The sequence below is a fragment of the Leuresthes tenuis genome, unplaced genomic scaffold (genome assembly GCF_036924035.1).
Source record: "Leuresthes tenuis unplaced genomic scaffold, fLeuTen1.0.hap1 SCAF_13, whole genome shotgun sequence".
In the NCBI taxonomy this organism is placed as follows: Eukaryota; Metazoa; Chordata; class Actinopteri; order Atheriniformes; family Atherinopsidae; genus Leuresthes; species Leuresthes tenuis.
This window is the reverse complement of record NW_027325367.1, coordinates 288,492-311,395: the sequence shown is the minus strand read 5'-3', so window position 1 is coordinate 311,395 and position 22,904 is coordinate 288,492. Positions and strand designations below refer to the sequence as shown.

The window sequence follows — 22,904 nt, the reverse complement described above, 5'->3', positions numbered from 1 at the left end:
ATTTATTGATTACATCATCGCACAAATGAAAGGCGGGGGGGGGGTCGATCTGATCGGGGGAACCTGTCGATCTAACTGGTGAGTTAAACGCTGCCCACAGTACCGTGGAGTTTCCTTCATCTTATTCATGGCAACCTCCGGTACTGAACCCAGTATAGATGCTGGAAAGGCCTTTGATAGGCTTGAGTGGCCCTATTTATTCAAGCTTCTATCTAAATTGGGATTTGACTGCTCTCCCCCTGAGTAGATGGAGCAGACGGGTGTCCCTCACCCCCTGGGTAACCCTTGCTATAGCCATCGAACCTCTGACCGTCACACAAGACTCGGAGATAAAGGGTGTGAAAGTGGCCAGACCTTACATAAAATTAGTCTTATGGCAGATTGTATCATTTTGCACTTAACAAATCCATTTGATTCCCTTGGTAAATAGAAACTGTTTTGCATACATTTGGGGCCGTTTCTGGATACGACAAAAGGGAAATTCTCCCACTCAAACTTTGACTTTAGCATCAGCAAAGAGGCCTGTTTAAATGGTCTCCAGGTGGGATTAGATACCTTGGAATTATGGTGGATAACAACCTTAAAAATGTGTACAAACTCGGTTTCCAACCACTGGTTAGTTGAATAATAGCGGATTTACAGAAATGGATAAATGTATCTATTACTGTAAATCTGGTGGAGGGTTAGGGTTAATATAACTACCCTAAACTGCATTAAAATGAATATATTACCAAGGCTCCAGTACCTCTGTCAGTCCTTACCGATTCCACTGCCAGTTTTTAAAAAAAAACCTTAATAAACATATCAGAGAATTCATTTGGAATGAATGGTAAGACTCCAAGGATCTCAATAGAAAAACTTACATGGGACTATAAACTGGGGGGTCTTATTTATTATAGACTTACTTATTTTCTTTTTGAAAGGGGAAATGTCCCACTTTGGGTTTCAGTTGGAATGTGTGCTCTTAAAGAAAATATTCTTGCAGACTTTATCTATAAATGGACACCTGTAGCCATCTCCAGAAGAACTGACAACCCTGTATTGATTCATATCATCAAAACTTGGCATGAAGTCCGGAAAACTCAGTTTTATTTTCACCTAAAACAGCATTGAAACAGAATTAATTCATACCCATGTCAGTAATAATAAGACCCTGTAATACCTATAGTAAGACCCTGTAATACCTATAATAAGACCCTGTAATACCTATAATAAGACCCTGTAATACCTATAGTAAGACCCTGGAATACCTATAATAAGACCCTGTAAGACCCTGGAATACCTATAATAAGACCCTGTAATACCTATAGTAAGACCCTGTAATACCTATAATAAGACCCTGTAATACCTATAATAAGACCCTGTAATACCTATAATAAGACCCTGTAATACCTATAGTAAGACCCTGTAATACCTATAATAAGACCCTGTAATACCTATAGTAAGACCCTGTAATACCTATAATAAGACCCTGTAATACCTATAGTAAGACCCTGTAATACCTATAGTAAGACCCTGTAATACCTATAGTAAGACCCTGTAATACCTATAATAAGACCCTGGAATACCTATAGTAAGACCCTGTAATACCTATAATAAGACCCTGTAATATCTATAGTAAGACCCTGGAATACCTATAATAAGACCCTGTAATACCTATAATAAGACCCTGTAATACCTATAATAAGACCCTGTAATACCTATAATAAGACCCTGTAATACCTATAATAAGACCATGGAATACCTATAATAAGACCCTGGAATACCTATAATAAGACCCTGGAATACCTATAATAAGACCCTGGAATACCTATAATAAGACCCTGGAATACCTATAATAAGACCCTGGAATACCTATAATAAGACCCTGGAATACCTATAATAAGACCATGGAATACCTATAATAAGACCATGGAATACCTATAATAAGACCCTGGAATACCTATAATAAGACCCTGGAATACCTATAATAAGACCCTGGAATACCTATAATAAGACCCTGGAATACCTATAATAAGACCCTGGAATACCTATAATAAGACCATGGAATACCTATAATAAGACCCTGGAATACCTATAATAAGACCCTGGAATACCTATAATAAGACCCTGGAATACCTATAATAAGACCCTGGAATACCGATAGTAAGACCCTGTAATACCTATAGTAAGACCCTGTAATACCTATAATAAGACGCTGTAATACCTATAGTAAGACGCTGTAATACCTATAGTAAGACCCTGTAATACCTATAATAAGACCCTGGAATACCTATGATAAGACCATGGAATACCTATAATAAGACCCTGGAATACCTATAATAAGACCCTGGAATACCTATAATAAGACCATGGAATACCTATAATAAGACCCTGGAATACCTATAATAAGACCCTGGAATACCTATAATAAGACCCTGGAATACCTATAATAAGACCATGGAATACCTATAATAAGACCCTGGAATACCTATAATAAGACCCTGGAATACCTATAATAAGACCCTGGAATACCTATAATAAGACCATGGAATACCTATAATAAGACCCTGGAATACCTATAATAAGACCCTGGAATACCTATAATAAGACCCTGGAATACCTATAATAAGACCCTGGAATACCTATAATAAGACCCTGGAATACCTATAATAAGACCATGGAATACCTATAATAAGACCCTGGAATACCTATAATAAGACCCTGGAATACCTATAATAAGACCCTGGAATACCTATAATAAGACCATGGAATACCTATAATAAGACCCTGGAATACCTATAATAAGACCCTGGAATACCTATAATAAGACCCTGGAATACCTATAATAAGACCCTGGAATACCGATAGTAAGACCCTGTAATACCTATAGTAAGACCCTGTAATACCTATAGTAAGACGCTGTAATACCTATAGTAAGACGCTGTAATACCTATAGTAAGACCCTGTAATACCTATAATAAGACCCTGGAATACCTATAATAAGACCATGGAATACCTATAATAAGACCCTGGAATACCTATAATAAGACCCTGGAATACCTATAATAAGACCATGGAATACCTATAATAAGACCCTGGAATACCTATAATAAGACCCTGGAATACCTATAATAAGACCATGGAATACCTATAATAAGACCCTGGAATACCTATAATAAGACCCTGGAATACCTATAGTAAGACCCTGTAATACCTATAGTAAGACGCTGTAATACCTATAGTAAGACGCTGTAATACCTATAGTAAGACCCTGTAATACCTATAGTAAGACCCTGGAATACCTATAGTAAGACCCTGGAATACCTATAGTAAGACCCTGTAATACCTATAGTAAGACCCTGTAATACCTATAGTAAGACCCTGTAATACCTATAGCAGTGTTTCTCAATTCCAGTCCTCATGACCCACTGCCCTGCATGTTTTCGATGTTTCCCTCCTCCACCACACCTGATTCGAATTAATGGCTCCTTATCAGGTCACTGCAGAGCTTCATGGCGAGCTGATCATTTGAATCAGGTGTGGTGGAGGAGGGAAACATCGAAAACATTGAAAACATGCAGGGCAGTGGGTCATGAGGACCGGAATTGAGAAACACTGACCTATAGTAAGACCCTGTAATACCTATAATAAGACCATGGAATACCTATAATAAGACCCTGTAATACCTATAATAAGACCCTGGAAATGTGGCACCAGAAAGGGATTCGTCATTAGGAGGACTGCTATGAGGACAGTTTCCTGATGTCTTTTGAGGATCTTTTTGACGATGGGTACAGAGCTCTGGTTTGAATTGTTATTAACTCCAGATACAGGCTGACCTATAAAGTAAAGAAAGTTATAACTTTCTCCATCAAACCTGTCTTACACCACAGAAATGCATAGATATAAACCTGAGATATCCAGCTTGTGTTTTAGATGTAGTATAGAAGAGGATTCATTCCTGCAAAACTTCACTCATTCTGGCATTAATTTTCATGAGAAAACTTCTTGGAGTGCATCTTCCCTTAGATCCAACAGACCTGCTGGGTTATATTAGGAGATATTACAAAGAGGCACGATTAGGAAAAGCTCAAAAGAAGTTTCTCTCACTGGCCTTGGACTCCCAACTTTCTGTAGGAAGATGGCTTTCAGAAAAAATGACTTCTACACTCAGGAAAGGCTGTAATACTTTTCCAGAGAGCGGCCTTATTTGGCATTCATTGACACATTGTGTCACGGTTCGGGGGCGAAGGAGCAGAAATGCAGATACACGGTAAACTCAAAGGGTTTATTATAGGAAATAAAAATCACAGCAAAGCTGGAAAAAACTCAAAACTAAAGAACGAGAAAAGTCCTACGGAAAACAACAAAACTCAACTGTACAAAGATCGTAAGGAAGACCACGGGAATGACAGCGGGGTTACGGCGAGGATCCGACAAAGCAGGAGACCAAATACTGAGGAGAGGATTCTTACTGATAAGAAACACCAGGAGAATTAGCACGGGAGATGGAGCTGGAGACTGACAGGGAACTGAGGGAAACAGGAAAGGACAAGTGAAACCTAAAGGAAACATACTAGAAACCCAGAATACAGAACTAAACCAGAAAAATGCAAGAACAACGAGGATCGTCACACATTGTCGACTTCATTGATGGATGGTTGCAGATTTAAAGGCTCTTTGGCCTCAATGCTTACTGTTTGTCTGCCTCTCGACCACTTTTATTATTCTTATTTCTTTATTATTTTTATTTCTTTATTACTATTATCCTTCTGTTTTTTTGTGTTTTTCATGTATATTTTGTTGACTTGAAAACTAAAATTGAAAATAAAATATTCTAAAATAAGAAATGAAAAAAAAGACTGACCCTGTTGTGTTCAGCTGAGTATCATCAGCATAACAATGGAACTTTATGCCATGCTGTCTGATAATGTTACCTAATGGAAGCATGTACAAAGTAAAAAGAATTGGTCCGAGCACAGAACCCTGAGGAACTCCATGACTTACTCTGGTGTGTGAGGAAGATTCTTCATTTCCAAGAACAAACTGGAATCTATCAGATAAATATCACTTAAACCCATTGTTGAAGAGGAGAAGTCTGGGATGCAGAGCAGGAACAAAACGAAGGAAAAGGAGGAGGAAGTTTAAACCATTTCTTCCTTCAGTCATCAGGGGAAATGTGAGATCTCTGGTGGATAAAATGGACGAGCTTGGAGCCCTGATGAGGACACAGCAGGAATATCAGACAGAGACCTGGCTGCAGGAACAGCTCTAACAGCTCTCTGCTCAGCTTTAAGACTATCCGGGCAGACAGAGACTGCAGACAGAGCGCTAACAGTAAAGGAGGAGGATCACAGAGCTGGTTAACAACAGATGGTGGAATCCTGGACCTGGCTGCAGGAACAACTCTAACAGCTCTCTGCTCATCTTTAAGACTATCCGGGCAGACAGAGACTGCAGACAGAGCGCTAACAGTAAAGGAGGAGGATCACAGAGCTGGTTAACAACAGATGGTGGAATCCTGGGAGAGTTCACCTGAGTTACCTGCTGACGCTGTGTGTGACATCATCAGCTGAGTTGTTGCTAAGCTACAGAAACAGCAGCCCAACCCACTGATGGAGACCTCTGAAGGTTCCTACCTTCCTCTCTGCTGCACTTCAGCTGGTTTATATTTTATTTTGTTCTCTGTAACAGCAGCTGATCTTTAATACTGCAGGGATATAATTTACCTTCAGGGATCAATAAAGTTTTATTGAATTTAATTAAAGTCGTGAGCGTGTCAGCAGAGATGTTCTGATTCTGAGCTCTGTCTGATCAATAATCATTTATCAGCTTCTTCTTTACTTCTGTAACATAACAGATGTTCACTGATCAGCTGCTGTGATGAAACACGGTACATAGCAGGTAATTGATCTGATCACTCAGAACACACCTGTACACAGAGAATCAGTGCAAGATGATGCTCTAACAGGTGATAATGGGTCCTGCTGGGAACAGAGGTGGGCCCAGAACAGAGCCCTGAGGAACCCCACAGGACTGGGACGGGATGGAGGACTTTAGTTCTGAAAACTGATGACCTGAAGGTGAGTTTGATCTTCATATTTGATCTGAACATATCACAATATCAACATGAAGTTAAATGAACATTAATTTCTGCCAAGAATTCAGCGTAATTTTTGTAGCATTTTATCCTCTTTGTGATTCTCGGTTCTTCATACGTTGAAGGTTCTGATTCGGTTTCATGGGTCCAGGTAAACGTGAGGGAATGATGACAGGTGAGCAGTTTAGTTTGGGCCACAGAGACTTTATTAGGTATTTCAGCTGTTAGGTGGTCCAACAGGTGCAGACAGGAAATAGAAAATCCTTCACACGTTGGAAGACTCAAGTCTAACCGAGCGGCTCTAAATGCCCCATGTTGGGACGGACAGGTTACAGTGAGGGAGGGGGCGGGGCCAGGTGAGGAAGTGTCGGGTTACAGGGTTGTCGTGGTTACAGTTCACTTTTGCTCGGGCATCATGTCGTCGATGGCGTCTCCGCCCTCCAGACGCTTCTCCATGTTGACCAGCAGCTTGACTCCGTCCACCACCATCTGCACCAGCTCCACCTCTGAGAAGCCCAGGCGGTCTGCGTTGGAGATGTCAAAGACTCCGCCCACCGCTGCAGTGTCCACGCCACCTGAGGCACAGGAAGGAGGTGAAGACACATGCCCAGGTGTGTCTCTGTTGCTTAGGGGGGCAGCAGCCTACCTGTTCCTCTCTTCTGCAGCCGCAGCCTCTTCAGGATCTCCCCGAACTTCTCATGCTTGCTGAGGTTCGGCAGTTTGACGTGCACGCCGGCCCTCAGTCCTGTGCCCAGGTTGGACGGGCAGGTGAGGACGTAGCCCAGGTGTTCGTTCCACATGAACTCGTGCGCTCGCTCCTTAAACAAGCCCTCGATCTGCCGGAGAAACACAGGTGAGACTGGAAGTAAGGGCATGGGAGGCGGCCAGGGGAGGGGACAGGAACTGAGGTTGGGTGTGATGCGGCTTCCACAGAAAGTAGTGCTCACCTTGGTGAGTCCGGTGCAGAAGCGGGTGAACACCTCCCGCATGTTCCCGCCCTTCTGCATGCTGATGACACGCAGGTGATCCTCCTCGTTGACCCACACCAGGAAGGTCTTGTTGTCGTTGTGCCTGCAGGAGGAAGACAGGTGGGGGTTAATGACCGGGACAGGAAGTCCAGCTCAGGGCAGAGGTCGTACTGACCAGATGCCACGGCCGTCGGGCCAGTCGCGGGCCATGCCGGACGCCAGCAGCAGCGGGGAGACGGGCTTATCGAACAGGAAGTGGTCATCAATGAGCTGCTGCTGCTCTTCCTCCGTCATGTTCTTCAGGGCATAGTACTTCCCCTTCAGGTCGCCGTCCAGAGAGTCCAGACCTGCAGCAGGCCCAAAAACCCCCGTTAGAACCCACAGGTGAGCAGAACCTGAGCAGAACCTGAGCAGAACCTGAGCAGAGGCACTCATGGACGGTCAGTTTAAATTCAAAGATCATAAAAACAGGTCAGGAACCTTCCACCTGATCCAAATGATCCAGAGGAAAAAAGATCCTGGTTCTATTCTGAGGGGTTCTGACAAAAAACAGTCAGACTTCCAGCTTAAGTTTGATTTGAGAGAGAAGCTGAACCCTTTAAATCAGTTTTATCAGGGTTCATCTGTGCTGCAGCGGGCAGTTTAAACTGATTCTGATGCCCTCAGGGCGGCTCTGAGCTGAGGAAACAAACCGTTGTTCTGATTCTTCCTTCTGCTGAATACAGACAGCAGGTCTGTGTTTTTAATCAGCTGACTGTCTGCTCATATGAGGCAGCCGCTGGGTGTCAGATGCTGATCTGCTGCTAAACTGGGAGAACTGAATGCTGTCAGACTGAGCTGCTCATCTGGGATGAAGACAGTTTTCTGAAACCTGAAGCAGTTTCCTGTTTGTAAAAACCAGTCTGAGTGGCGGTGTGTTTTACATCAGACAGCAGGGGGCAGCATAGTCTCACCTTGCCAGGCTCCAGCACTCCAGTCTGACCCAGTCCGTCTCATTTGAATATGAAAGCAGAGATTTTCTCTCTAACGGACCGTCGGCCTCATTAAAAGTCTCAGCAGGATGCTGCTCAGATCGCAGTTACAAAACACTGAGGCATTATGGGAAGTCTAAATAAAGACGTGTCCTCATCAGCTGTCAGAGCCGAATAAAACCACTTTAAACAAACTGTTCTGGGATCAGCTGTTCTCTTTGTGATGTCCGTCTCTGATGCTGATTGGACCGCTAAAGGCCCGGCTGCCTGCCACAGCTTCGACTCGTAACAGCTCTGCGAATGATCACATGACCACAGTTTGGGTTTCTGATGTCTCGGCACCTTCAGGTGGAACTGTGAAGAAGCTGCATTTTAGAGAACCGTCCTAGGTTGAAACTAGGGGTTGAAACATAGTTTCCTGTCTGAATAAACTGACTTCAGAGCAGAACACAAACAGAACCGGCTGTGTAACAGAACCACAGAAAGCAGTGTTGTCATACTTTCAATGGAGAGCTGCTCGATGGCGCGTCGTTCTCCGCGGCTGCAGTGCGGCGGCAGGCAGAAGCCACGGATGCTGCGTCCCGTCCGGACCCGAGAGCTCAGGACATAGTTCGGGTCCAGGTCGTCTCCACCCTGAAACACAGCAGGCAGAGAACTGGTGTCAGTCAGAACCACGGACGGGTCCAGGGTCATAGGGAGGAGACCTCAGGGCTGACAGACCTGGTTCTGACCAAATGGACTCACTTTTAGATCTGAGACTTTAACCTTCTGTCACTCTGTACAAATAAAAGAACTTGGATTTGGGTCGGATCTGAACTTCGATTTGGGTCGAATCTGAGAGAAATCTGATCCAAAACCGGTTCTGATGATCGACCCTGTTCTCCTTGGAAGATGTGGAAGGAACAGACTGGAGTCCAGAGTCCAAGCTGTGGTAATTGGCAACATATCTGTCCAATAAACTACCACAAATAGAAGCCCAAACACCTGGAAACATCTGTCTGAGAACCACCTTAAACAGGAGGATTTAATGCTGTTCCCTCAGACTCCGGCAGCTTTAAATCACGGGAAATTAGAGGCTCCTCATCAAACACTTTGATTGGTCCTCTGGTGCTAACTGCACCGCTCAGATGACCGTAAACATGTCACTGCTTAATGAGCGGGTAACCAGGTGTCTTATTATGGTATAGAGATATACCCGATGTTCAGATCCGTTGTTGTTGTCTGGGTTTGGGTCTGTTGTTGTTTACCTGCAGGTTGTTTGGGTTTGTTGTTGTTTACCTGCAGGTTGTCTGGGTCTGTTGTTGTTGTTTACCTGCAGGTTACCTGGGTTTGTTGTTGTTTACCTGCAGGTTGTCTGGGTTTGTTGTTGTTTACCTGCAGGTTGTCTGGGTTTGTTGTTGTTTACCTGCAGGTTGTCTGGGTTTGGGTCTGTTGTTGTTTACCTGCAGGTTGTCTGGGTCTGTTGTTGTTGTTTACCTGCAGGTTGTCTGGGTCTGTTGTTGTTGTTTACCTGCAGGTTACCTGGGTTTGTTGTTGTTTACCTGCAGGTTGTTTGGGTCTGTTATTGTTGTTTACCTGCAGGTTGTCTGGTTTTGTTGTTGTTTACCTGCAGGTTGTCTGGGTCTGTTGTTGTTTACCTGCAGGTTGTCTGGGTCTGTTGTTGTTGTTTACCTGCAGGTTGTCTGGGTCTGTTATTGTTGTTTACCTGCAGGTTGTCTGGGTTTGTTGTTGTTTACCTGCAGGTTGTCTGGGTCTGTTATTGTTGTTTACCTGCAGGTTGTCTGGGTTTGTTGTTGTTTACCTGCAGGTTGTCTGGGTCTGTTGTTGTTGTTGTTTACCTGCAGGTTGTCTGGGTTTGTTGTTGTTTACCTGCAGGTTGTTTGGGTCTGTTATTGTTGTTTACCTGCAGGTTTTCTGGGTTTGTTGTTGTTTACCTGCAGGTTACCTGGGTTTGTTGTTGTTTACCTGCAGGTTGTCTGGGTCTGTTGTTGTTTACCTGCAGGTTGTCTGGGTTTGTTGTTGTTTACCTGCAGGTTGTCTGGGTTTGTTGTTGTTTACCTGCAGGTTGTCTGGGTCTGTTGTTGTTGTTGTTTACCTGCAGGTTGTTTGGGTTTGGGTTTGTTGTTGTTTACCTGCAGGTTGTCTGGGTTTGTTGTTGTTTACCTGCAGGTTGTCTGGGTCTGTTGTTGTTGTTGTTTACCTGCAGGTTGTCTGGGTTTGTTGTTGTTTACCTGCAGGTTGTCTGGGTCTGTTGTTGTTTACCTGCAGGTTGTCTGGGTCTGTTGTTGTTTACCTGCAGGTTGTTTGGATCTGTTGTTGTTGTTGTTTACCTGCAGGTTGTCTGGGTTTGTTGTTGTTTACCTGCAGGTTGTTTGGGTCTGTTGTTGTTTACCTGCAGGTTGTTTGGGTCTGTTGTTGTTTACCTGCAGGTTGTCTGGGTTTGTTGTTGTTTACCTGCAGGTTGTCTGGGTCTGTTGTTGTTGTTGTTTACCTGCAGGTTGTTTGGGTTTGGGTTTGTTGTTGTTTACCTGCAGGTTGTCTGGGTCTGTTGTTGTTGTTTACCTGCAGGTTGTCTGGGTTTGTTGTTGTTTACCTGCAGGTTGTCTGGGTCTGTTGTTGTTGTTGTTTACCTGCAGGTTGTCTGGGTTTGTTGTTGTTTACCTGCAGGTTGTCTGGGTCTGTTGTTGTTTACCTGCAGGTTGTCTGGGTCTGTTGTTGTTTACCTGCAGGTTGTTTGGATCTGTTGTTGTTGTTGTTTACCTGCAGGTTGTCTGGGTTTGTTGTTGTTTACCTGCAGGTTGTTTGGGTCTGTTGTTGTTTACCTGCAGGTTGTTTGGGTCTGTTGTTGTTTACCTGCAGGTTGTTTGGGTCTGTTGTTGTTGTTGTTTACCTGCAGGTTGTCAGAGTTCAGGTCCGTCTTGTGTTTGTCTGTTGGCTTGTATCCTCCGTGGCGGTCCTCGATCACGGGGTCCAACAGATCCTTGAACACCTCGTATGTCTCTTCGTCTCCGGCCACGCAGCCCACCGTCATGATGAACGGGTGACCTGTGGGGACACAATCAGAGCTGAAACTAGACAAAGTTTGTTGGTTAAAGTTTCTCATCAGAGCTGATAACTGAGGCTGGATGTGGTGAGGATCAGGCCATCAGACACGAAGTGGGGAATTAAGGAGCAGAAATTGTCCTTATCTAACCACTCAATCGGATTAAAGGTTTTTATTGAGCAGAGGCTGATCTCCAGAATAGAAAGTCTCTGTGTGAAAGTGATTAACGGCTGATTCCTGGAAACAGGTGACGTCAGTGTGGAGTTCAGTGAACTCTGAAGAGGAGTTCTGAAGGAACACGTCCTGCTCTTTCTGCTTCCTGTGGACAAAATTAAACAAAATGGCTGCTACTGGCGCGGGGGACTGAACCTCTGACCTCCGACAGCGAGTTCTGGTTCTGAGGTCTGTGTTTTGGACCCTTCAGTAGAACCTCTGACCTCCGACAGCGAGTTCTGGTTCTGAGGTCTGTGTTTTGGACCCTTCAGTAGAACCTCTGACCTCCGACAGCGAGTTCTGGTTCTGAGGTCTGTGTTTTGGACCCTTCAGTAGAACCTCTGACCTCCCACAGCGAGTTCTGGTTCTGAGGTCTGTGTTTTGGACCCTTCAGTAGAACCTCTGACAGCGAGTTCTGGTTCTGAGGTCTGTGTTTTGGACCCTTCAGTAGAACCTCTGACAGCGAGTTCTGGTTCTGAGGTCTGTGTTTTGGACCCTTCAGTAGAACCTCTGACCTCCGACAGCGAGTTCTGGTTCTGAGGTCTGTGTTTTGGACCCTTCAGTAGAACCTCTGACCTCCCACAGCGAGTTCTGGTTCTGAGGTCTGTGTTTTGGACCCTTCAGTAGAACCTCTGACAGCGAGTTCTGGTTCTGAGGTCTGTGTTTTGGACCCTTCAGTAGAACCTCTGACCTCCGACAGCGAGTTCTGGTTCTGAGGTCTGTGTTTTGGACCCTTCAGTAGAACCTCTGACAGCGAGTTCTGGTTCTGAGGTCTGTGTTTTGGACCCTTCAGTAGAACCTCTGACAGCGAGTTCTGGTTCTGAGGTCTGTGTTTTGGACCCTTCAGTAGAACCTCTGACAGCGAGTTCTGGTTCTGAGGTCTGTGTTTTGGACCCTTCAGTAGAACCTCCGACAGCGAGTTCTGGTTCTGAGGTCTGTGTTTTGGACCCTTCAGTAGAACCTCTGACCTCCCACAGCGAGTTCTGGTTCTGAGGTCTGTGTTTTGGACCCTTCAGTAGAACCTCTGACCTCCGACAGCGAGTTCTGGTTCTGAGGTCTGTGTTTTGGACCCTTCAGTAGAACCTCTGACCTCCGACAGCGAGTTCTGGTTCTGAGGTCTGTGTTTTGGACCCTTCAGTAGAACCTCTGACAGCGAGTTCTGGTTCTGAGGTCTGTGTTTTGGACCCTTCAGTAGAACCTCCGACAGCGAGTTCTGGTTCTGAGGTCTGTGTTTTGGACCCTTCAGTAGAACCTCTGACCTCCCACAGCGAGTTCTGGTTCTGAGGTCTGTGTTTTGGACCCTTCAGTAGAACCTCTGACCTCCCACAGCGAGTTCTGGTTCTGAGGTCTGTGTTTTGGACCCTTCAGTAGAACCTCTGACCTCCCACAGCGAGTTCTGGTTCTGAGGTCTGTGTTTTGGACCCTTCAGTAGAACCTCTGACCTCCCACAGCGAGTTCTGGTTCTGAGGTCTGTGTTTTGGACCCTTCAGTAGAACCTCCCACAGCGAGTTCTGGTTCTGAGGTCTGTGTTTTGGACCCTTCAGTAGAACCTCTGACCTCCCACAGAGAGTTCTGGTTCTGAGGTCTGTGTTTTGGACCCTTCAGTAGAACCTCTGACCTCCCACAGCGAGTTCTGGTTCTGAGGTCTGTGATTTGGACCCTTCAGTAGAACCTCTGACCTCCCACAGCGAGTTCTGGTTCTGAGGTCTGTGTTTTGGACCCTTCAGTAGAACCTCTGACAGCGAGTTCTGGTTCTGAGTTCTGTGTTTTGGACCCTTCAGTAGAACCTCTGAACTCCGACAGCGAGTTCTGGTTCTGAGGTCTGTGTTTTGGACCCTTCAGTAGAACCTCTGACCTCCGACAGCGAGTTCTGGTTCTGAGTTCTGTGTTTTGGACCCTTCAATAGAACCTCTGACCTCCCACAGCGAGTTCTGGTTCTGAGGTCTGTGTTTTGGACCCTTCAGTAGAACCTCTGACCTCCCACAGCGAGTTCTGGTTCTGAGGTCTGTGTTTTGGACCCTTCAGTAGAACCTCTGACAGCGAGTTCTGGTTCTGAGGTCTGTGTTTTGGACCCTTCAGTAGAACCTCTGACCTCCCACAGCGAGTTCTGGTTCTGAGGTCTGTGCTTTGGACCCTTCAGTAGAACCTCTGACCTCCCACAGCGAGTTCTGGTTCTGAGGTCTGTGCTTTGGACCCTTCAATAGAACCTCTGACAGCGAGTTCTGGTTCTGAGGTCTGTGTTTTGGACCCTTCAGTAGAACCTCTGACCTCCCACAGCGAGTTCTGGTTCTGAGGTCTGTGTTTTGGACCCTTCAATAGAACCTCTGACAGCGAGTTCTGGTTCTGAGGTCTGTGTTTTGGACCCTTCAGTAGAACCTCTGACCTCCCACAGCGAGTTCTGGTTCTGAGGTCTGTGTTTTGGACCCTTCAGTAGAACCTCTGACCTCCGACAGCGAGTTCTGGTTCTGAGTTCTGTGTTTTGGACCCTTCAATAGAACCTCTGACAGCGAGTTCTGGTTCTGAGGTCTGTGTTTTGGACCCTTCAGTAGAACCTCTGACCTCCCACAGCGAGTTCTGGTTCTGAGGTCTTTGTTTTGGACCCTTCAGTAGAACCTCTGACAGCGAGTTCTGGTTCTGAGGTCTGTGTTTTGGACCCTTCAGTAGAACCTCTGACAGCGAGTTCTGGTTCTGAGGTCTGTGTTTTGGACCCTTCAGTAGAACCTCTGACAGTGAGTTCTGGTTCTGAGGTCTGTGTTTTGGACCCTTCAGTAGAACCTCTGACCTCCCACAGCGAGTTCTGGTTCTGAGGTCTGTGTTTTGGACCCTTCAGTAGAACCTCTGACCTCCGACAGCGAGTTCTGGTTCTGAGGTCTGTGTTTTGGACACTTCAGTAGAACCTCTGACCTCCGACAGCGAGTTCTGGTTCTGAGGTCTGTGTTTTGGACCCTTCAGTAGAACCTCTGACAGCGAGTTCTGGTTCTGAGGTCTGTGTTTTGGACCCTTCAGTAGAACCTCTGACAGCGAGTTCTGGTTCTGAGGTCTGTGTTTTGGACCCTTCAGTAGAACCTCTGACAGCGAGTTCTGGTTCTGAGTTCTGTGTTTTGGACCCTTCAGTAGAACCTCTGACAGCGAGTTCTGGTTCTGAGGTCTATGTTTTGGACCCTTCAGTAGAACCTCTGACCTCCGACAGCGAGTTCTGGTTCTGAGGTCTGTGTTTTGGACCCTTCAGTAGAACCTCTGACCTCCCACAGCGAGTTCTGGTTCTGAGGTCTGTGTTTTGGACCCTTCAGTAGAACCTCTCACAGCGAGTTCTGGTTCTGAGGTCTGTGTTTTGGACCCTTCAGTAGAACCTCTGACAGCGAGTTCTGGTTCTGAGGTCTGTGTTTTGGACCCTTCAGTAGAACCTCTGACAGCGAGTTCTGGTTCTGAGGTCTGTGTTTTGGACCCTTCAGTAGAACCTCTGACCTCCCACAGCGAGTTCTGGTTCTGAGGTCTGTGTTTTGGACCCTTCAGTAGAACCTCTGACAGCGAGTTCTGGTTCTGAGGTCTGTGTTTTGGACCCTTCAGTAGAACCTCTGACAGCGAGTTCTGGTTCTGAGGTCTGTGTTTTGGACCCTTCAGTAGAACCTCTGACAGCGAGTTCTGGTTCTGAGGTCTGTGTTTTGGACCCTTCAGTAGAACCTCTGACCTCCGACAGCGAGTTCTGGTTCTGAGGTCTGTGTTTTGGACCCTTCAGTAGAACCTCTGACCTCCCACAGCGAGTTCTGGTTCTGAGGTCTGTGTTTTGGACCCTTCAGTAGAACCTCTGACAGCGAGTTCTGGTTCTGAGGTCTGTGTTTTGGACCCTTCAGTAGAACCTCTGACAGCGAGTTCTGGTTCTGAGGTCTGTGTTTTGGACCCTTCAGTAGAACCTCTGACAGCGAGTTCTGGTTCTGAGGTCTGTGTTTTGGACCCTTCAGTAGAACCTCTGACCTCTGACAGCGAGTTCTGGTTCTGAGGTCTGTGTTTTGGACCCTTCAGTAGAACCTCTGACCTCTGACAGCGAGTTCTGGTTCTGAGGTCTGTGTTTTGGACCCTTCAGTAGAACCTCTGACCTCCCACAGCGAGTTCTGGTTCTGAGGTCTGTGTTTTGGACCCTTCAGTAGAACCTCTGACCTCCGACAGCGAGTTCTGGTTCTGAGGTCTGTGTTTTGGACCCTTCAGTAGAACCTCTGACCTCTGACAGCGAGTTCTGGTTCTGAGGTCTGTGATTTGGACCCTTCAGTAGAACCTCTGACAGCGAGTTCTGGTTCTGAGGTCTGTGTTTTGGACCCTTCAGTAGAACCTCTGACAGCGAGTTCTGGTTCTGAGGTCTGTGTTTTGGACCCTTCAGTAGAACCTCTGACCTCCCACAGCGAGTTCTGGTTCTGAGGTCTGTGTTTTGGACCCTTCAGTAGAACCTCTGACAGCGAGTTCTGGTTCTGAGGTCTGTGTTTTGGACCCTTCAGTAGAACCTCTGACAGCGAGTTCTGGTTCTGAGGTCTGTGTTTTGGACCCTTCAGTAGAACCTCTGACAGCGAGTTCTGGTTCTGAGTTCTGTGTTTTGGACCCTTCAGTAGAACCTCTGACAGCGAGTTCTGGTTCTGAGGTCTATGTTTTGGACCCTTCAGTAGAACCTCTGACCTCCGACAGCGAGTTCTGGTTCTGAGGTCTGTGTTTTGGACCCTTCAGTAGAACCTCTGACCTCCCACAGCGAGTTCTGGTTCTGAGGTCTGTGTTTTGGACCCTTCAGTAGAACCTCTGACCTCCGACAGCGAGTTCTGGTTCTGAGGTCTGTGTTTTGGACCCTTCAGTAGAACCTCTGACAGCGAGTTCTGGTTCTGAGGTCTGTGTTTTGGACCCTTCAGTAGAACCTCTGACAGCGAGTTCTGGTTCTGAGGTCTGTGTTTTGGACCCTTCAGTAGAACCTCTGACCTCCCATAGCGAGTTCTGGTTCTGAGGTCTGTGTTTTGGACCCTTCAGTAGAACCTCTGACAGCGAGTTCTGGTTCTGAGGTCTGTGTTTTGGACCCTTCAGTAGAACCTCTGACAGCGAGTTCTGGTTCTGAGGTCTGTGTTTTGGACCCTTCAGTAGAACCTCTGACAGCGAGTTCTGGTTCTGAGGTCTGTGTTTTGGACCCTTCAGTAGAACCTCTGACCTCCGACAGCGAGTTCTGGTTCTGAGGTCTGTGTTTTGGACCCTTCAGTAGAACCTCTGACCTCCCACAGCGAGTTCTGGTTCTGAGGTCTGTGTTTTGGACCCTTCAGTAGAACCTCTGACAGCGAGTTCTGGTTCTGAGGTCTGTGTTTTGGACCCTTCAGTAGAACCTCTGACAGCGAGTTCTGGTTCTGAGGTCTGTGTTTTGGACCCTTCAGTAGAACCTCTGACAGCGAGTTCTGGTTCTGAGGTCTGTGTTTTGGACCCTTCAGTAGAACCTCTGACCTCTGACAGCGAGTTCTGGTTCTGAGGTCTGTGTTTTGGACCCTTCAGTAGAACCTCTGACAGCGAGTTCTGGTTCTGAGGTCTGTGTTTTGGACCCTTCAGTAGAACCTCTGACCTCTGACAGCGAGTTCTGGTTCTGAGGTCTGTGTTTTGGACCCTTCAGTAGAACCTCTGACCTCTGACAGCGAGTTCTGGTTCTGAGGTCTGTGTTTTGGACCCTTCAGTAGAACCTCTGACCTCCGACAGCGAGTTCTGGTTCTGAGGTCTGTGTTTTGGACCCTTCAGTAGAACCTCTGACCTCCGACAGCGAGTTCTGGTTCTGAGGTCTGTGTTTTGGACCCTTCAGTAGAACCTCTGACCTCCGACAGCGAGTTCTGGTTCTGAGTTCTGTGTTTTGGACCCTTCAGTAGAACCTCTGACCTCCGACAGCGAGTTCTGGTTCTGAGGTCTGTGTTTTGGACCCTTCAGTAGAACCTCTGACCTCCGACAGCGAGTTCTGGTTCTGAGGTCTGTGTTTTGGACCCTTCAGTAGAACCTCTGACCTCCCACAGCGAGTTCTGGTTCTGAGGTCTGTGCTTTGGACCCTTCAGTAGAACCTCTGACCTCCCACAGCGAGTTCTGGTTCTGAGGTCTGTGTTTTGGACCCTTCAGTAGAACCTCTGACAGCGAGTTCTGGTTCTGAGGTCTGTGTTTTGGACCCTTCAGTAGAACCTCTGACAGCGAGTTCTGGTTCTGAGGTCTGTGCTTTGGACCCTTCAGTAGAACCTCTGACCTCCCACAGCGAGTTCTGGTTCTGAGGTCTGTGTTTTGGACCCTTCAGTAGAACCTCTGACAGCGAGTTCTGGTTCTGAGGTCTGTGTTTTGGACCCTTCAGTAGAACCTCTGACAGCGAGTTCTGGTTCTGAGGTCTTCAGTGTTCAGCTGACTCCACGTTACTGTAAAGTCGATACTTTGGCCCAGACCCGGTTCCCCTGTTTGGACCCAGTTCTGGGTTTCTGGTTAAGGTCAGGTCCAAAGGTGAGTTTTTGCTTCGTGTGAACAGCTCAGATCACATGGATTCTGGTTTGGGCCACTTCAGGATCTCATAAATCAGACGTGTCACATTGGGACCTCTGTAGGGTCAAGTCGGGATTCATTGTCTGGGTGAAGCTGAGCCGACCCTCTGCCGCAGGAAGCTGGACGTAATGAGCACCTGGCATCATTCCTGCACCTCGTAATGTTTGTTGCTTTGGTTCCGTTTGGTGTTCCCTCTGAAATGTGATTATGTGCTCAAACCTGAGCATTAAGGCCTGATCGGAGCCTCGGTGCTCAGGCTCTGAGTTCTGCAGAGTCAGCACCTGCCACAGTTCACCAGCTGACCCGTGGTCACCTGACTGCGGTTACCTGCTCTGGGACACCTTACCTGGGTTGTCGATGCCAGTCTGGATGATGTCGTCCAGGGTGAAGCCGCTTGGCGTCTCCTTGGCGCGCAGGTTGGCGTACATCTCGGGCGTGAGCACCTTGGCCATGTGGTTGTTGTGCTGGCTGAGGTCGGGGTACTCCTGCTCTGCGGTGTAGTTCATCTTCAGCTTGTTGTGGGTGTTTCCAAAAGGCATGATGACCTGAGGGGAGATTACGTCATCACACTGCTGCCTTCTGATTGGCTCTCTGCCTCTGACCTGCCTCACATTCACCTGACCAACTCCTCATGAGTCTCTGAACAAAAACGACTTTGAGATAAAAAAAGAAGATCTTTAAATACTTTTCATGATCGGGGATCAACGCGTTTGATCAAAATTCAACATTTTCATCACTTTTACAGATTTCTGTGCGAAACTGGACCGAGTTAAAAGGAACCGGTTTTATTCTATCTACCGGATCTAAACCCGATCTGAGAGCACAAAGCTCTGCAGAAACTCGGTTCGGTCCGACCCGGGGGAGGAGGGGATCAGTGTGCGCGCGAGCGGGACACAAAGGATTATGATGCGCTTGAGTCCGCGGAGTGACGCAGCAGCAGGCCGCTCGGCTGCAGCACCGTGCGCGCGACGCCCCGGTCACCTTCAGTACCCTTACCGAACAGACCCGGATCGGTTCTGACGGCTGAAAGCGGCACAGTACCAGCTGCTGCTCGGTGATTAACCGGCTCCTCCGGAGAAGAATAATCACGTGAGCATGCGTGTTGGAGGTGTGCGACGGATGGATTCTGCGCACAGAAATGGCCGCAGCGCCGCTTTGTTTGCGCAGAATCAGCTTTTATTTACGCCTCGCTGGATTTCAGGTGATTTTATTCTATTTAAGGGGTTTTCGTCCTGTTCTTTTGTTCAAAGCTGCAGTTTGAGTCAGGAAATCTCGGGGGACGCATCAGAGGGACGTTTGTGACTGCGCAACACCTGCAGACAGGATGAGCTGCAAGGTCGCCACATGCACGCGCTCGCACACAGCCGGGCTGTCTCTGGCTCTGCAGCCTGTAAAGAACCAGTAAACAGCTGATAAACAGTCTGTAAACTACCCGCTCCTTTGTTCATCATCTCTCGGACTCTGTCATCCTCTGATCTCTGCAGCGCGCGCCTTCACCTGCGGTCATATATTGATCAGTGATTGGTGGGCTGAGGATTCTCCTACCTGTGGTGTGGTTCAGTCTGCGGTTCGGAGGTCTGAAGTGGGTCCGGTTCTGCTGCTGCTGCTGCGGATTACAGCGGCGCTCAGCCTTTATATCCGCCCCCCCTGCCGCCCATTGGCTCCTATTTACAGTCCATTCATTCCATTGGACAGATGGCTGCTTGGAGTCACGTGACCCCTCTGCCAGCCTCACTCCAGCCTGAGGAACATCCAAGAAAATCTAAGAAACAAAAAGACACAGAATCAGCTCCCAGTCCATGACAGAAGTTCCCCTCGATGCTAAACACCTGAGTGCAGGTGTGACTGGGGTTCTGGTTCTGGTTCTGGTTCTGGTTCTGGTTCTGGTTCTGGTTCTGGTTCATATCAATCGCTGCTCACATTAAGACCAAACGTGTGTTTTAATGAATCAACCCGAGCGTTCTCCTCTCTGAGAAAAACAGAAAAGAAGAAACTCTCCTCCTGCACATCAGAGGAAGCAGCCACGTTTTCCACCTCTGGAAACATCCTGTTCCTGCTCCTCCCGCTCACATATTGATCAGATGCAACATTTAGTTTTGAGCCCATGATCTGATCAATAATAACAGCTTTGATCTTGCCTTTGCTGTCAGAGTCTGAAAGTGTCCCTCAGCTCTGAGAGAGGAGCAACAGGACATGATCAGCTGCTGCAGGATGACAGAGCATCTGAATTATTCAGCATCTGCAGGACGCAGCAGTGAGCTCAGCCTGCATGCTACCCTGCAGAGGATCCTGTGGGATCTGTTGGGCTGCGTGGAGAACCTCCAGGGATCCTCTGCTGATCGGGACGAGTTGTGGTTACTGGACGCTGCGGTGGGTTAGTTGGAGTTTCCCCACCAGCTGACAGTCCTGGGGCTTGTTTTTGTCCCCTGCTTGTTGCCGTAGCTCTGTGTGTAGTTACCGCACTCGGCTGATAAACTCCTCCTATAAACTGCAGATTGTATAATCTGCTGGATTAAAACCCTCCGATCACGCAGCAGCGGTTTTATCACAGCGGCGGCTGCTCGGCCCCGCCCACTCCTGCAGTGACCTCACAAGCAGGTCAAAAACTGACTGCAAACACAGTGATACCAACAGATCCAACAGAGGGTCCACTGCTGGGGTCCACTGGGTCCTGCTGGGGTCCACTGGGTCCTGCTGGGGTCCATTGGGTCCTGCTGGGGTCCAACAGAGGGTCCACTGGGTCCTGCTGGGGTCCACTGGGTCCTGCTGGGGTCCACTGGGTCCTGCTGGGGTCCAACAGAGGGTCCACTGGGTCCTGCTGGGGTCCATTGGGTCCTGCTGGGGTCCACTGGGTCCTGCTGGGGTCCACTGGATCCTGCTGGGGTCCACTGGGTCCTGCTGGGGTCCACTGGATCCTGCTGGGGTCCACTGGGTCCTGCTGGGGTCCAACAGATCCAACAGAGGGTCAAAGGTCAGAGGCCAAATCAGTATGATAAGGTCTACCAAAATGATCCATTTGTAATCAGATCCAGATTCTTCTTGTATCTATATCGGCAGTAAACTGTAGTCTGTTATGTCTGTGTTTAGATCAACTGGATCTACTATCTGGTCGTGGACAGAAAAGTATGGATCAGAACATCGGGGCTCTGCAGAACCCAGGAAATTCAGCAGTGAATTGTTGGACATTAAGATAAATACAAGGTTCTGTTAGAGGATCCACTGAGCTCAGCCTCCAGTACCGTGGTGCTGCTAATGTGATGTTTGTGGTCCTCAGCAGAAGAACGGAGAGCTTTGAAACATCATAACTGCAGTTTCAGTTCAACTCAAATCCAAACAGAATAATAAAGAATCCCCCGATTTGACTGTTATCAGTCTATTCAAAGGACATCAGTCCCATTTATATGGGCTAGTAGGCGCCTACTAAACCTTCTGGTAGCTCCAGGAGGCCGTTATCCACCTTTTCTGTCAAATCAAATTAGATTTATTTAACACACAGAAGCTCAGACTCACTGCACCTATCAGACAGGAGGCCCCACACCAAGGAGCCGAGTCCCCAGCCACCCGGGCCAGAGCAGAACAGCCCCCCCCAGGGGACCACCAGCAGCTCCCAGTGCCCCCCCCCCCAGGGGACCAACAGCAGCTCCCAGTGCCCCCCCCCCAGGGGACCAACAGCAGCTCCCAGCGGGCCCCCCCCCCCCAGGGGACCAACAGCAGCTCCCAGTGCCCCCCCTCCCAGGAAACACTGGAGCTAAAAACTGAAAAAAAATAAGATAAAAAGGTGTAAAATGAACAAAATGCTTTTCAGCTCTTATAGTTAAACTAAATATAATTAAAATAATATAGAACATATAAAAGTTTGATTAAAAGGAATAAAGAAAATCAATAAAATCAAATAGAAGCCTGATTAAAAGGTGAGTCTTGAGCCTCTTTTTAAAAGCATCAACAGTCTGCGGCCCTGAGGTTCTCCGGCAGGCTGCTAAAATAAGATAAGATAATAAAATAATAATGCTGGTAAAAGTAAGTCTGATAGATAAGAAGGCTGTTAAGACCTCTGAAAACGAGTAAAAGAACCTGAACCTGAAGCGTAAGGAGGGCCAATGGAGCGAGTTTAAAAGTGGTGTGATGTGCTCCGGCCCTCTGGTCCTCGGCAACACTCAGTGGGCCCCCCCCCCCCCCAGGGGACCAACAGCAGCACTCAGTGGGAAAAGGAGCACATCGGCTGCCATCAGTCCCATTAAAGCCTCCACAGCTTGCATTCTACACACTTTACAGTCGGCGTCCGTCCGAGCACAAAGACGGGGTCGTACCACGCTGCGTTTTGGTTTTTCATCAGGATGCCAGACCTCGCCCCCGTTTAGCTTCAGGCAGCATATTGCAGCAGCGTAGCTGTGGAGCTAATAGAGCTGGTCACATAATGCGTAAAAACCGCTGGTACCAGCAAACCTGGCAACCACTTCTAGCTGAAGATCCTGGTCAGAACTAACTCCAAGGCTCCTCTCTGTAGGACCAGAAGCCAGGGAAATACCATCTGAGTAACTCTGTAACAGGACAGTTTCTCCCTGAAGCGCTCAGGTCCAGAGAGAACAACTTCAGTTTGTCTGAGTTCAGAAGCAGAAAGTTCTGACTCATCCAGGTCTTTCTGTCTCTAAGACAGGCTTGTAGTCTGAGCAGCTGGTTGGGTTCATAGCTAAGTCTCAGTATGCTGCACATCACAGGGAAATGATGAACCTTTTCCAGTTCTGCTGCTTGTTCACTTTCAGATTCAATCATTTCCAACAGTTGATGCGATCCTGGTGATGATGTCAGAGGGACACTGATCTGCATCTGCAGTAGACTGACCTCTGACTCACTCAGACAGGCCCCGCCCCCTTATTTGCATATGAAATGAGAGCATTTGTGAATGAAACAGTGAGGTCTTTGTTCATAAGAGTAAAGCTCAGTCCTCCACTCTGTCTGAGGGCTTCAGACCCACATTTTGTTTATTGGTTGGAGCCACTCTGCTCATGTTTCCTGGGAGGTTTCAGATCCAGATTCTTGTTTTATTTCCTTCATTTAACCAGAAAAGGCTCATTAAGATACATCTCTTCTTCCACATGGCAGCATAAAACAGA

General features: G+C 47.5%; 1 protein-coding gene across 1 annotated transcript; it reads right to left on the bottom strand.

The window, feature by feature from the left end:
* Window positions 1–6,265: 6,265 nt before the first annotated feature.
* LOC140267262 (creatine kinase B-type) lies at window positions 6,266–19,437 on the bottom strand. The gene is made up of 8 exons (XM_072362480.1): window positions 19,339–19,437; window positions 18,140–18,338; window positions 10,912–11,066; window positions 8,522–8,654; window positions 7,226–7,397; window positions 7,030–7,153; window positions 6,729–6,918; window positions 6,266–6,657 (listed from the first exon to the last, which is right to left on the bottom strand). The coding sequence occupies exons 2-8, from the start codon at window positions 18,330–18,332 to the stop codon at window positions 6,479–6,481; spliced, it is 1,146 nt and encodes a 381-aa protein (XP_072218581.1). The 5' UTR covers window positions 18,333–18,338; window positions 19,339–19,437; the 3' UTR covers window positions 6,266–6,478.
* Window positions 19,438–22,904: the final 3,467 nt, after the last annotated feature.

What these genes read in the sequence shown, in the direction of transcription:
- LOC140267262 (XM_072362480.1), bottom strand. Translation starts at nt 18,332, where the DNA reads ATGCCTTTTGGAAACACCCACAACAAGCTGAAGATGAACTACACCGCA. An exon ending in CCCGACGGCCGTGGCATCTG is followed by an intron (nt 7,154 to 7,225) that starts GTCAGTACGACC and finishes TTCCTCCTGCAG; the next exon opens with GCACAACGACAACAAGACCT. An exon ending in GCTGCAGAAGAGAGGAACAG is followed by an intron (nt 6,658 to 6,728) that starts GTAGGCTGCTGC and finishes CCTGTGCCTCAG; the next exon opens with GTGGCGTGGACACTGCAGCG.